At 42.9% G+C, this 14,650-nt stretch overlaps 1 protein-coding gene across 3 annotated transcripts in view; it reads right to left on the minus strand.

Moving 5' to 3' along the window:
- LOC123748850 (putative iroquois-class homeodomain protein irx-1) overlaps positions 1 to 14,280 on the minus strand; it is a 179,516-nt gene extending 165,236 nt beyond the window's left edge. The window contains exon 1 of one of the 3 annotated variants that reach the window (XM_069338687.1): positions 13,570 to 14,280. In XM_069338687.1, coding sequence (XP_069194788.1) covers positions 13,570 to 13,611 — 42 coding nt within the window. In that variant the 5' untranslated portion in view covers positions 13,612 to 14,280. The remainder of the gene's footprint in view (positions 1 to 13,569) is intronic. The other 2 variants (XM_069338689.1, XM_069338688.1) reach the window with 2 other exon arrangements.
- Positions 14,281 to 14,650: the final 370 nt, after the last annotated feature.

Genomic DNA, 14,650 nt, shown 5'->3' on the forward strand with positions numbered 1-14,650 from the left:
AGAACATCAGAGTAGGGAGAGAGCCTTCTGTTGTTCTATCTTGTCCTCATCAGTCCAACACATAGTAGAAGAATTCGAGGAGGAGGAGGAGGAGGAGGAACAGTATAGCTAACGTAGCAAGCAGATAACCTAGGTACCTGATTGACCGGTATCCTGTTCTCTAGTCTCTTGTGTACACCATATACACTCTGTTCCTTTCCCCTTGTCCCTTCCCCCAATCCATCTACCACTTGTCAATGCTTCCAATCTCTCTCTCTCTTTCTCTCTCTCTCTCTCTCTTCGCAGAACTCATCTCTCCTTAGTCACCCCCTCCCCTCTTCCCTCAGTCTCTCCCCTGCACTATACATTAGGGAGGATACTATAACCTTTCCCCTCTTCCCCCCTGCTCCCCTCAGTCATCATGTGTGCGTTTAGGACTCAGTTAAAAACACACTCGCCGCACCTCCCGCCCATAAAAGTCTTCCCCCTCTTCGTCCCGGCTTGGCTGTTGAGCACGCGCACTTTAATCAAGGGTGCGTTGATGGGGGAGTGATGGGGTGTGTTGTTTCATTGTGAGATGGTGAAAGAGCGCGTTCTTTCGTTATGAGATGGTGTAAGATTGCGTTGTTTCGTTATGAGATGGTGAAAGAGTGCGTTGTTTCACTGTGAGATGGTAAAGGCGTGCGCTCTTTCATCTAGATAACGAAGGCGTTATTAAATGGTGAGATGATAGGAGTTCTTTATTTCAGATGATGAATGAGCGCGTTGTTTCAAAGATAACGAAAGAGTTATTCATTTCCCGTTATTGAAGTATGACATGACGAAAACGCTCGTTGTTTCTCGAGGTGCTTACACCATTGCTTTATCCGGCGTGACCGTTCGCGTGACAGCGTGACAGCGGGTTGTTTCGGTGTCTCACGTCAATGGGCGTGATTCTGTCGACCACAATTGTGGTCGGTGTTTCAGACGCTTGTTAACCCTTAATTGATGCCTCCTAACGACACACATACACACACAGCCACCGGGGGGGGCTGGTGGTTGAGTGGACAGCGCTCTAGACTCGTGGAGCTAGGGACCGGGGTTCGATCCCCGGCACCGGCGGAAAAACAAATGGGCAGTTTCCTTCGCCCTGATGCACCTGTTACCTACCAGTAAATAGGTACCTGGGAGTTAGACAGCTGCTACAGGCTGCTTCCTGTGTGTGTGTGTGTGTGTGTGTGTGTGTGTGTGTGTGTGTGTGTGTGTGTGTGTGTGTGTGTGTGTGTGTGTGTAACACCTTAATAGTGCACAATATTCCACACGTTAACATACATTAAACGTCGGTAATGATCAGAAGTGTGTAACTTGGTGTCAGAGCTGGAGGCACTGTACTGTGGTGGTTGTGCTCAAGAGGCCTCCCTGAGGGACCAAAACACACAAATACATCAACAAGATACGAAAAAGAGAGAGAGGGAATGTTAACACATGAATCGATGGAGGAACTTAAATACTTTAGTATTTAGTACTAAAGGCCTCCCCTCGCCCCTCCCCTCTGTCTCTGTCTGTCTGTCTGTCTGTCTGTCTGTCTGTCTGTCTGTCTGTCTGTCTCTCTCTCTCTCTCTCTCCCTTCCTCACCTCTTCTATTCCGGGAGGAGAGACGATTAATGATTAATCTAACTCAATCAGGAGCAGGCGATAAGTGGTCCAATAGGTGTGAAGAAAGAGAAGGAAAACTAGTAAATATCGTCCTTATGAAGTATTTTGAGAGGCCTTTGATGGGAGCACCTTGGTGTTCAGAACCTCTTTCCTGCATTCCCTTTGTTCCGTGTCGGCGAATTCCTGATTACACGAGCTCTCAGGTATTTCATATGTAAGGCGAGTGTGCGTGTGCGGGCGCGTGTGCGTGTGGGTGTGTGTGTTTGTGTACTCACCTAAATGTACTCATCTACATGTGCCTGCTGGGTCGGGCTGCGACTCCTTGCCTCGCTTTCTAAACATTATCAGTTTAATGCTATGACTCGGTTCCCACATTGTTCGTACTGTCATTTACTTACAGTATGTTATATTAAGTCAGCATCGACTAGTGTTCTTTTATACATTCCACTTCTTGATAACTGAGAGACTTACCAATTGGGGAAAGTCCATGGGGGGTCTTGACATGGCTTTGATGTTTTCCGTATTCCTCCTCTCTTTCTGTATAGTGAGGTCTAGTTCCATCAGCCGTTCTCAGTAGCTCGGGCCCCTCAGCTCAGGAACCAGTCTTGATGCATATCTTTGAATCTAATTTGTCTTGTGGTTGTGGAGATGATAGTTCCATGACACCAGAGTGGGTCTTAGGTGTGGTATGTATGGAGTCCTGCAGGGTACCGGGGCGGAGGCAGCTTGGTGCGTGTCACTCACGTTATTATGACACTTGAGATTTGGGGTAATATCTACTTCCATGTTCGTCTTCTTTCAGAAGCAAGAATCTGTCCTCCCCTTTCATTTTATACTGATGCATAGGTCTTCTTAGTTATTATCATAACTTTGTATGTGTCGGAGTTAAATTCATTTTTAGACCACTTCTGAAGTGTGTTCAACTCTGTTTATAGGGTATCACAGTCCCTCTCTGTCCTGACTTTTCGCATTTGTTTTGTGTCGTCAGCAAACATTGACATGAAGAGCCAATTTCCTCTGTAATGTCGCTGACATATATTAGAAACAGGACGGGACCCCAGCACCGACCTTGTGGTACTCCACCCGTAACCTCTTTCTCTACTCTGTTATCTCTGCTCTCACATTAATCCTTTACTTCCTTCCTGAGAGGGACTCTCTCGCCTACATTAGGACTTTGCATATACACCAACCTGCTTCTCCAGCTTGAGTAGGAATTTTTTGTGCAGGAAAATATCAAATGCTTTCTGTAGGCGGAGGAGCGTGAAGTCTGCCTAACCTTCTCTCGCTTGACTATGCTTATCTTATTGAAGAGCTCTAATAATTTTCAGCTCCATTTGCCCTCGCTACATCTCCCTGCTGGTGTTTGGAGACCAAACTTAGTTTTTGTAAGTGCTGCACCAGTTACTCTAGTAGTAAGTTGCAGGCGACGCCTGTTATTGACGCTGAACCGTAGTTCATCGGTTCTTGTATTTCCATTTTCTATAGAACCAAATTCAACTTTTTCAACAGTCTGGAAGGTCTCCATTCCCCAGCAACCCGTTCTCGCAAATTCGTAAAGTCAATATTGACTTATTAACTACGTGCATAGGTGATATACTAAACATAATAGATACCCTTAAAAAGATTCATAGAAAACACCGACCTTACCTAACCTTGTTAGTATCTTAAGATAAGCATCTTATTGCTTCGTAATTACAATTATTACTTAACCTATACCTATTATAGGTTAGGTAATAATTGTAATTACGAAGCAATAAGATGCTTATCTTATTATATAAGATAAGCATCTTATTGCTTCGTAATTACAATTATTACTTAACCTATACCTATTATAGGTTAGGTAATAATTGTAATTACGAAGCAATAAGATGCTTATCTTAACATACTAAGTAGGTTAGGTAAGGTCGGTGTTTTCTATGAATCTTTTTAAGGGTAGCTATTATGTTAAGTATGTCACTTATGCACATATTTAATAAGTCAATATTGACTTATTAAATTTGCGAGAACGGGTTGTCCCCAGAGAGGAGTTATACACTATAGCACACTGCTTCCTTAGTAGCCAGGGTTATGTCTTGTCTGGTGCTACAGTTAGTCACGTGTTGGTGTTCTCACCTAGTATAGTAAGTAGTAACACTAACCTATGTGTGTGCGTACTTACCTAGTTGTACTCACCTATTTGTGCTTGCGGGGGTTGAGCTCTGGCTCTTTGGTACCGCCTCTCAACTAATGTACAGATTTCTGAGCCTACTGAGCTCTATCATATCTTCACTTGAAGACGTGTATGGAGTCAGCCTCCATCACATCACTTCCTAATGCGTTCCATTTGTCTACTACTCTGACACTGATAAAAATTCTTTCTAACGTCTCTATGGCTCATTTGGGCACTCAATTTTCACCTGTGTCCCCTAGTGCGTGCGCCCCTTGTGTTAAATAGTCTGTCTTTATCTACCCTATCAATTCATCTGAGAATCTTGTAGGTGGTGATCATGTCCCCTCTAACTCTTCTGTCTCGCAGTGACGTGAGGTTTAATTCCCGTAGTCTCTCCTCATAGCTCATACACCTCAGTTCGGGTACTAGTCTGGTGGCAAACTTTTGAACCTTTTCCAGTTTAGTCTTATGCTTGACTAGATATGGACTCCATGCTGGAGCCGCATACTCCAGGATTGGTCTGACATATGTGGTATACAAAGTTCTGAAAGATTGTGTGTGTGATTGTGTGTGTGTGTGTGTGTGTGTGTGTGTGTGTGTGTGTGTGTGTGTGTGTGTGTGTGTGTGTGTGTGTGTGTGTGTGTGTGTGCGTGTGCGTGTGTGTCTGTTACTCACAATGAAAGCCTTATTCATCCAAGCATCCACTGACAGCAATAATTAACTACTCCTAACACCACATCCTTGTCAATCATCCCCCGACCGATCCAAGAGGAAGATGGAACACACCCGAGTGGCCGACCTAGCTACCACTTCACTCACTCAGGCTAAACCCTGTCGGGGCTGGCTAGTAACTAGATGGGTGACAGCGTGGACACAATCGATCCCCCGTACCTAAGGGGCCCTCTACAAGCCAATTAATGCGTTTCCATCCCCCCCCCCGACGGGAAAACTCGCACCCAACCCAACAGAGGCGCCGAACTTAGCCCAGCCCGCCGACTTTCCCGACCAAAGCAACCAACCGACTGATTCGACATAACGTTTCCCGACTCAGCTTACGTCCTCCCCCTCCCTCCAACCTCCCTAGCGGCCCCAACAGCAGCCACTAACGACCCGGCAACGACTCTGAGCCATAATTCAGCCCCGGCTGGATAGGGAGGGATAGTAGCAGGCGGCGCAGGATGTCCACCTGACGGCTTTATCCTTGATGGATAAGCGGGAGGTCAGTTGGGGGGGCTGCCGGCACAGGTTAATGGCCAATCCGACCAGACGTTAACCTCACCTGCATAATAAATTGGTGATTATAACAGCATCAAGAGGCAATTAACTACAGTTTGAAGTGTGAGGTTGCAAATCACATGTAGGCACTGGTTCTTACCCCTCCCCCTCCCCCTCCTTCCCCCCCCCCCCACACTCCTCCCAGCTGCTTACCCTCCTCTCCCCTTCCCCCCCCCTCCTCCCCTAGTGAATATTGGTAATGGTGGTTCTAGACTTGGTGAGGGAGGTGGTAGTGGTCTTAATTTGTTGGGTGTTGGGTGTGATGGTTGTGGTGAAGGTGTAGGTGGTGGTGGTGTAAGTGGTGATTGAGTTGGTAACGGTAGGGGGGTAGTAGTTTTTGGTTGCGTTGTTAGTGGTCGCAGGGGGTGGTAATGGTGGTGCAGGTAGTAGTGGTAATGGTGCTGATGATAGTGGGAGATGATGGTAGTGGTGGTGATGTTGGTGGTGGTGGTGGTGGTGGTGGTGGCAGCAGTGCTACGGCTGCCGTTGTAACCAAAAGGATCAATGAACAAAACAAGCGCTCACAACCCTCTCGCGGTCCTGGTGTTGTGAGAGCGACTATCATTCATGCCTGACGCCTTTACCATGCTAAACACCTTGGTTAAACACAGTAACAAATGATCATTCTCTTGTGGCCCTCCTCCCGCCGCGCCTGGCTCCCCCTGGTAGAGCGTGAGTAGCCACCCGTCACCCGCTGCCACAATGGGAACCATCGTTGTCCCGTTCCTTCCTTGGATTGTTCCCTCCTTGATCCGGTCTCTCTATGACCTGGTCTCTCCCTGATCTGCTCCCTCACTGACCTACTTCTCCCAGGCGCCCATCAGTGCTCAAGGAGCGCCCAGCCTCACCTACCTATCCGTCTCGCTCTCGTGCGCAGGTAAATCACTGCAGTGATCGCAATCACACTCAGAACGATGCCCCCCCCCCTCACCCCCCCCCCCCCCCTCCTTCACACAGCTTCAGGCCCCTCGACCCCTTCATGAGTTTAACTCAAGGAAGTGTAAAGTAATGACAATAGGTGTAGGGAGCAAGAGGTCGTATCATTTGGGAAATGAAATCCTTTAAGAATTACGAGAGAGATCTGGGGTTGATTTCACACCGGTCCTGTCTCCTGAAGCCCACATCAAAAGGATATCATCAGCTGTTGGCCAACATAAGAACTGCCTTTAGAAACTTGTGTAAGGAATCACATCATACCACATATGTCAGACCAATCCTGGAGAACGCAGCTCCAGCGTGGAGTCCGTGTCTACTCAAAAACAAGACGACGTTAGAGAAATTTCAATGGTATGCCACAAGACTAGTACCCGAGCTGAGGGGTATGAGCTACGAGGAAAGACTGGAATTAAATCTCACGTCACTAGAAGACAAAAGTTCCAAGAGACATGATTACCACCTACAAGATTCTCAATGGAATTGAGAGAGTAGATAAAGATATATTATTTAGCATGGGTGGAACACGAACAAGGGAACACAGGTGGAAACCAAACCAAAATGAGCCACAGAGACGTTAGAAAGAATCTTTCAGTGTCAGAGTAGTTAACAAATGGAATGCATTAGTGATGTGGTGGAGGCAGACTCCATACACAGTTTCAAATGTAGATATGATAGAGCCCAAAAAGCTCAGGAACCTGTGTAACAAATAATTGATAGTTATGCCTTAACAGTTAATCTGTTATGATTAGCAGTTAGTTTCATGTCCATCGACCCCTTCACACAGCTTCATTTGGCTTCCAAAAAACATTTAATCTTACACCTTACGGGTTAATTTACTGTAAAGTGAGTCCTCTATAATCTAATCTTTTGTACTGTCACAGTATTTTCATGAAGGGCAGAGGTGATGGGCAGATTATGGATGCTGAGGAAGTATGGGTGGTTGATTATAGGTGATGGGGGAGATGTGTGATAGGTATGGTATGGACAGTATGTATATCAGTATGGGTGATGGGGAGGAGTGGGGGTGACATGAAGACGACTACTAATGATGAGGAAGGACTGGGCTTTTCCTGTTGTTTTCCTTCACTAATAACTAATTAATTAGAAAGCTTCACATGCACGTTTTGGAACTCAAGTGTAACTCGTTACTAAATAAAATTACTAACTAAACACTACAGCTTTCTCTCTCACAAAATGTGTAGGCTGGAAGTAATGCTACGACCATTTCTACTACCACTATGACTATTTCCACTACTACGACGGCGACTACTACTACTAAAAATGATCAAAACAATAATAATTACTCAAATAAATTATTACCCTCGAGAACACAAGAAAATATTACCCCCTTCAAACCCTGCTAGTCACCATTTTATGTATTTAATCCTCATTTTCTTTCTCATAACTGACAAAAATATTTAGAAGAGTATTCCCCTCAGTGGCAATTGGCGCCCCCTACCACACAATATTACACTAAGTAACCCAATATCTGGCGGGGAAATTCATGACCCTCAGCTTAGGACCTCCCATTAAAAACTCACAATAATAATAATAATAATAATAAGTAATAGTAATGTCTACTCATAGAAATAATAACTTAGGATAAAAACCCACACTTGAAAAAATCCACAAGGGCCTTGATCGACAACCTAAGCTTGTTATGTAATCTCCTTGCATAAATCTCACAGGGCCAGGGATATATATATATATATATATATATATATATATATATATATATATATATATATATATATATATATATATATATATATATATACACACACACCGAAGGGGTGTAATACACTTCTAGGTGTATTTTCGTTATTGAGATTGATTGTTGCCGCCAAAGACAGTTTATTGTGCACCCCATACTCATCCTGTGAGCGATAGCGCAAAAGGCATTACAGAGGGCACAAAAGGCCTCAAAATATTAGACCTCATCTTAAATTTCTTAAATTATTACATAAACAATTTCATCTATCCTTCACACTTTATAATTACAATGTCAGCTAGTTACAGAAAATGTTCTATTTCAAGAGCTATATATTTACAGTAAGTCATTATACATTAATGGTAGGTCTTCTCGTTAATACATACTTGTTTAAGCAATGGAGATATTACGGAGACATAGGGGAACTGCTGTTTATTATTAGTGTTCACAATACACTACTTGTTTCTTAATCTCATATCTTAATCGTTTATCTACTGGGAGCGAAATATGGATGCAGTACAAGGATTTCAGGTATTTTATCCTTAGTAATAAGATGGGTTGCCATATCATACAACGTGAGTTTAGATTTATCTCTAAATGGCTCAATTTTCCTACAATCCAAGATATAGTGTTCGAGTGTGTGTCATTAAGAGTATATTTTAATCCTGGACTATGTTGAAGACTAAAATATACTTGCTGAGTGGACAATAAGCTATTATTGCGGCCTTATTAACCCTCCAGAGGCCAAAATCCCTACACCAAAGCAACTGTACTAGTAGAAATTCACTAAAAATCTGTCTCTTATAAGACATGCTAACAATGGTGCAGTTGAACGCGCAAAGAAACGTCTTGCACACGCGTGTTGGGACCGAACACCTCATGCAGATGTCTGGGATATATAGCACTTCAAGACTCCCAAATTAGATCAACCGTGCAATATTAACCTCTAATTTGGGATTCCTGTCTCCAATCTTACCGTAATTAGCGGGAACCAATCATTATGCATTCGACCCTTGGCCGCAGATACGCACGAGACACCCAACACACAAGCGATGTGGATAGTCTTTGTATATTCTACAAAGTCAACATTGAATAAACTGCTAAACAAGGAGACTACTAATATATATATATATATATATATATATATATATATATATATATATATATATATATATATATATATCGAACATAATAGTTTCGACGTACGATGATCGGAAAGACTCCAATAACAGAACTGGTGGAGGCAATAGGCTGCCGCCCACAACATTGTCACTTGACTCATACAAACATCATATAAATTACATGACATCAAAGTTGTATTATAATTTCATCTTAATAAAGTGATCATTATAGAGACGCAGCCAATATCCTCATTGTTGCAGAGCAAGTGCAGATTCACCTTGCAACCACCAAACCAAATTAACATTAATGAAGTGCAGATACAGGAATAAAAACAATAAATGTAACTGTTATTGCTCTTGTTAATGTCATTATTGTTTTTCCCTCTACCACAGTTTGTATCACTGCGCGCATGAATAGCCTTATACATAATTCAAATTCCAAAGGTATATAAAACAAAGATAGAAAAATCACTATTATACATAATTCAAATTCCAAAGGTATATAAAGATTGAAAAATCACTATTTGCAAGAACAATAGTAGGCCTACACAAATCTTCTCTATGACAACATTCTGTTTTCCATTCACAAATACCCTATTACTCGCTACACTAGGCGTTCTAAACTAAGCTCTATAGCCACCCTGCCCGAGCGTTCACATATAATAGATATTAAGTCGCAACGGTAATTCAAAAAGATAAATGTGAAATATCGCAGTTAAAAACAGCCTCAAATGTCGTCCAGACGAGTTAGTGGAGGAGCAGAGGACCTTATAGTCGGCTCCAGGAGGAAGGGAAGAAGTGCTTTCAGGTCCCCTGGCCTTCGCCTCCCTGTGGACCAAAGCTGCCAGAGGACCACAGTACGCGCCTCGAAGCCACAAGTCATCGGTGGTAATACCTGCAGGTCGCCCTGCCAGCCTCGCCGAACCATCTACACAAATACACACGGAGAAATACGAACACCCCCGCCTGTTAACACTACGCTCCGCGGGCATAAAGAAGGATATATATATATACCACTACTGTTCGAAACGGGAGATAAACGTCAGCATTACAATCAATATTTCTACGCGGTCACGGTTAAGACTAACGGCGGTAAATGCTGTATAAAGGTGCAGCAGGAATTGGCAACAATGCTGGCTACCAGAGTGCTGGTATTACTGGTGCTGTTTATATTACCAGGAATGGTCATAATAGTCGTAGTAGAATAGTTGCAGTGGTATTAGTAGTCGTAGCAGAAGTATCAGTCGTAGTGGTAGTAGTTGTATAATACTATTAGTAGCAGTAGTGGTAGTTATTGTTCCAGCGGTACCTTCGGCAATACTGTATTAGACATCGTAATAACGGTAGTGCTTTAAGAGGTAATAGAACCAGAAGCAGTCGTAGTTGTTGTAGCAGTAGTTGAAGCTGTTGTGGTAGAAGTAGTAGTAATAGTTGAAGTAGTAACATGTTTATTAGTCACCGTGATAATAGTTGTTGTAGAAACAGCATTAGTAGTAGAAATAGTCATAATAGTAGTAGAACAGTCCTTGTAGTAGCAGTCTTCAATATATACCTATCAGCAACAGAATTCATAGTATTACTAATAGTAGTAGTACTAATAGTAGTAGTATATTAATAGTGGTACTAATATTATTAGTGAAGCACAAGCTGAACATAAGTCACTTAATTGATGGGTGTAGTTATTGGTGGTAATACTAGTAGTGAAATCTGTGTTGATGAGGCTGGTTATTACTGGAGGTAATGATGATTGTAGTGGTGGTGGTGGTGATGACAATGGTGGTGATGTAGGTGACGGTGGTGGTGGTAACGGTGGTAGTCGTGACAATGGGTGATGGTGGTGACGACAGTGATGGTGGTGACGAGGGTGGTGGTAGTAGTAAAAATTATAGTAGTGGTGGTGACGATGGTGGTGGTTATGATGATAGAAACTGTGGAGATAGTGTTGTGGTGACAATGAGAGTGGGGAAGGTGAAGACGGTGACGGTGATAGTGAAGTTAATGACAACTGTGGTGGTAATGTTACTGATATGATAGTGATGTTGTGGTTATTGTGGCAAGGAGGGAGGTTCAAGACCACGATGATGGTGGTGGTGGTGGTAATGGTTGTGGTGTTAATGGTGTTGGTGGTAATAGAGGTGGGGGGTGACGATGATGGTGATGGTGACGATAAGGTGGCCGTCGTAGTGGTAATAGTGGTCGGGACAGTAAAGGTACTGATGGTGATGATAGTGCACCAGCTACAGAGATACAAGATGCATACATCGATAAGAAGGGATTACTGGCTCAGTACGACACACACCGCCAACCACCACCACCAACGCCAACCACCACCACCACACAACTACTCTATTATTATAACAATTATACCCAAACAACTGACCAATTCCAGGTTCTGTAAACTGCACTGTCGTTAACTCTCATAATTATTACTGACAAGAAAGCTAAGATAATCTGTTATAATTTATTAACTCATATTTTATCATAGTAAATTCAGTGTCTGAATTTTCCAAATTGTTGTAACATAATACAGAGACAATTAAAACAATAATTATATTATTAAATCATTAAAAATCCATAGGGCAATAATAATAATAACAATAATAATAATAATAATAATAATAATAATAATAATTTTATAGTGACAGTAAAAAATAATAATAATAATAATTATTATCATTAACAATATATAATTATAATAGTTATTGTATGATCCTTACGTAAATAATTGTATTATTATCATTCTCTCAATTATATTTTATTTAATACCTGAGCAACGTTGAATTAAACATTAATTTTAAGAACATTACTGCCAATATGAATAAACAAGTCACAATGACAAATTATAGTGATAACTCATAAAAATTATAAAAGTGATGACGATGATGATGAGGCTGATTATATATATTACTGAATATATAATCCTACATAATATTACTGAATATATCAGTGATATATATATTTATATATATATCAATATATTTATATATATATCAATATATATATATATATCAATATATATATATATATCACTGAAGACTTAATATTAAAATTATTTTAATTATTAATATTATTATTGTAATTGTAATGTTAATTAATATCTTGTGCGGCAAGACAGTGCTACACTTTAAGTGAAGCTGATAATTATAATTAATATTTTAATTAGTATTTTAATCAATTATTATTATTAAAATTATTATTAATCTGATATTACTCGCGGGGTCTCTCGTTTTCAAACATTGCTTTGTATTGTGTTTTAAACAAACAAGCGTTTAGTTCTATATGCTGTCATATCATTGAATACACATACGAGGCATACACACATACGTGATATATACACACACATACGTGGCATATACACACACACACAATTTCAAGCATACACATACATGTCAAGCAGACAGACGTCTCGCAAACACGTTATACACGCACACACACATCATACAAACACCTGACACACACACATGTTATACATACACTTCATATATGCACAGGATACAAACGCATGTCATACACAAATCAATATGCCGCGTATAAATGACTTATCAATATTTAGGTAGTATTTTTATTTACAAGCTCTTGTCGGATCTGCCAAATATTGCAAGTTTTATATATCTTCTTGGTATTATTGAAGCTGGTGTATGATCATCCTGGTGCTGGTAGTGTATGATCATCCCGGTGCTGCTGTTGGCGGTGTATGATTTTCCCGGTATGCTGCTGGTGCTGGATGATCGTCCCGGTCATGCCGGTGAAAGATCTTTCCGGTATCGCTGCTGCTGGCGGACGATCTTCCTGGTAATGTTGATGGATGATATTCCCGGTGCTACCACTGGATTATGATCTTCCCGGTACTGATGGTGATGTATGAACTTCCCGGTACTGCTGCTGGTGTAGGTTTTCTCGGTACTGATGGAATTTTATGATCTTCCTAGTAATGTTGGTTCTAGGGGTGTATGATACTCCCAGTACTGCTACTGGCGTATGATCTTCCTGGTAATGTTAGTGATGTATGAACTTCCCGGAACCCCTCTTGGTGTATGTTCCAGGTTCTGTTCGCTTGCAATCCGAGTTCATAACATTTCAGTGTCACTCCCAGCATACCCAGCCCGTTACAATACTCTAAGTACCGGAAAATACATTACAGTACCTGAGGCTACTACATTAACTCCCATGTTGGTATGACAATGAGCCTAGAACCGGTTCATTACCGGGAACAACATCGTTATGCTACCTATCCCTGATTCAGTTCTTTACCTGGCCAAATATCACCTCATTTCACGTCCAACATGATGAATTACAGGTCCCAACAAGATGAAATACAGTTACCAAAAAGGGTCAAATACAGGGTCCCAATGTGATCAACTAATCATCCCAACATGGGTGCGGATAATATACCGGACGTCTGCGTGAAACTAACTACAAGACTTGTCATTGTCTCGTGTCCTGTAGGAAAGCCTGACTGGAGCCCGATCAACACCGGGTGTGTGGCGTATGAATTCACCGCACCATAATACCGGGTGGTGTTGGTGGCACAACGGGCCGTGTGTCGGTGTTCACGCCAACCCGAAACACTGTGTTCAGGACGGTTATATAGCCTGTGTTGTTCAAGCCTGGGTACACGGCACACATCACTCACTGCTAGAGAGCGCCGGGGTCTAGCGTGAGAGTGTCTGAAGGGGGAAGTGTGGTATATCTCCTGGATGGTATAACGCGATAAAAGCGAAGCTGGTATATATATAAATATATATACATGGTGGTATACTTACGGGAGAGGTGGAGGATGCCCCGGTGTAGGTGACGTTTGCCATGGCGTGTACGTCAGTGCGTCCGCCCGCGTCCGCTTGTCGTGTCCGTTCCTCCGTCCGTGGCAGCGATATATCACTTCAGGTAACACCACCTCAATCACCAATCACAATTATCTATGCTTATTATCCACTAACAATCACGCCGTGACACTGTTTATGCGTCATTCACAACACATGACGGCTACGCATGGCACTAGCGGGGGAGATGCACTGAAGTGGTTCAATTATCCCGTGGCACTGATGTACTGCGGGTGGAGAGTGTGTCAGGGGCCCTGTGGAGGGTCTGTCCACCCTGAGGTTAAGTACCCCTCAAGGGCTGTTAGCGGGCAACCCTGGCCACTGGGAGAGGTCACGTGACGGACACGGCCCGGGTTAACATGCCGTACACATCTCTCGCCAGACTGGCCACCGCACTAAAAAACTCTTCCGTCGTTACCTGAGCTTTTTACAGTTTGGCGGATAAAAACAGCTGGTGTATGGCTGAGCGCTGGCTTGTCTTGGGGAAGAGGCCGATTGGTTCAACGTATTGCTGGGTGCTTGGGCTAATAGCGATCACCAGCGTCGGCCAATGGGAGGCGAGGGAAGGCACCCGGCCGCTCTTTCGGACTGCTCCTGCCCGCGCCAGCCAACTACTGGCAAAAATCAACGTTATGAAATATTTTCTCAACACACATAATATTTCATTCGGGCCAGCCAAGATAATCGCCCCACAACGTCAACACGCGAGTTTAAGGGTGGAATTAGCTTATCGGTGTGCTGAGCGCGCATTGGTGGCTGGCATGTGGCCCCGCCCAGTCCCGCCTACTGACTCCGCCCACACCGCCAACCCACAAATCGGCATTATGGATTCATGAGGGGCGGAGTCAGCGGGAGGGAAAGCTGGGTTGCTGTTAGCGGCAGGCGTCATTTGCAGTGAAGCGTGTGGGGTGGTGAGAGCGTTGGCGCAGCGTTGGACCCAGCTTCGTAAACAACCTCCTTCTAATGTATTTAATGCCTGTAAATGCTGGGGACGTCCGCGCTATGCCTCTCCAGAGGATCTAAA

The sequence above is a fragment of the Procambarus clarkii genome, chromosome 40 (genome assembly GCF_040958095.1).
Source record: "Procambarus clarkii isolate CNS0578487 chromosome 40, FALCON_Pclarkii_2.0, whole genome shotgun sequence".
NCBI lineage: Eukaryota > Metazoa > Arthropoda > Malacostraca > Decapoda > Cambaridae > Procambarus > Procambarus clarkii.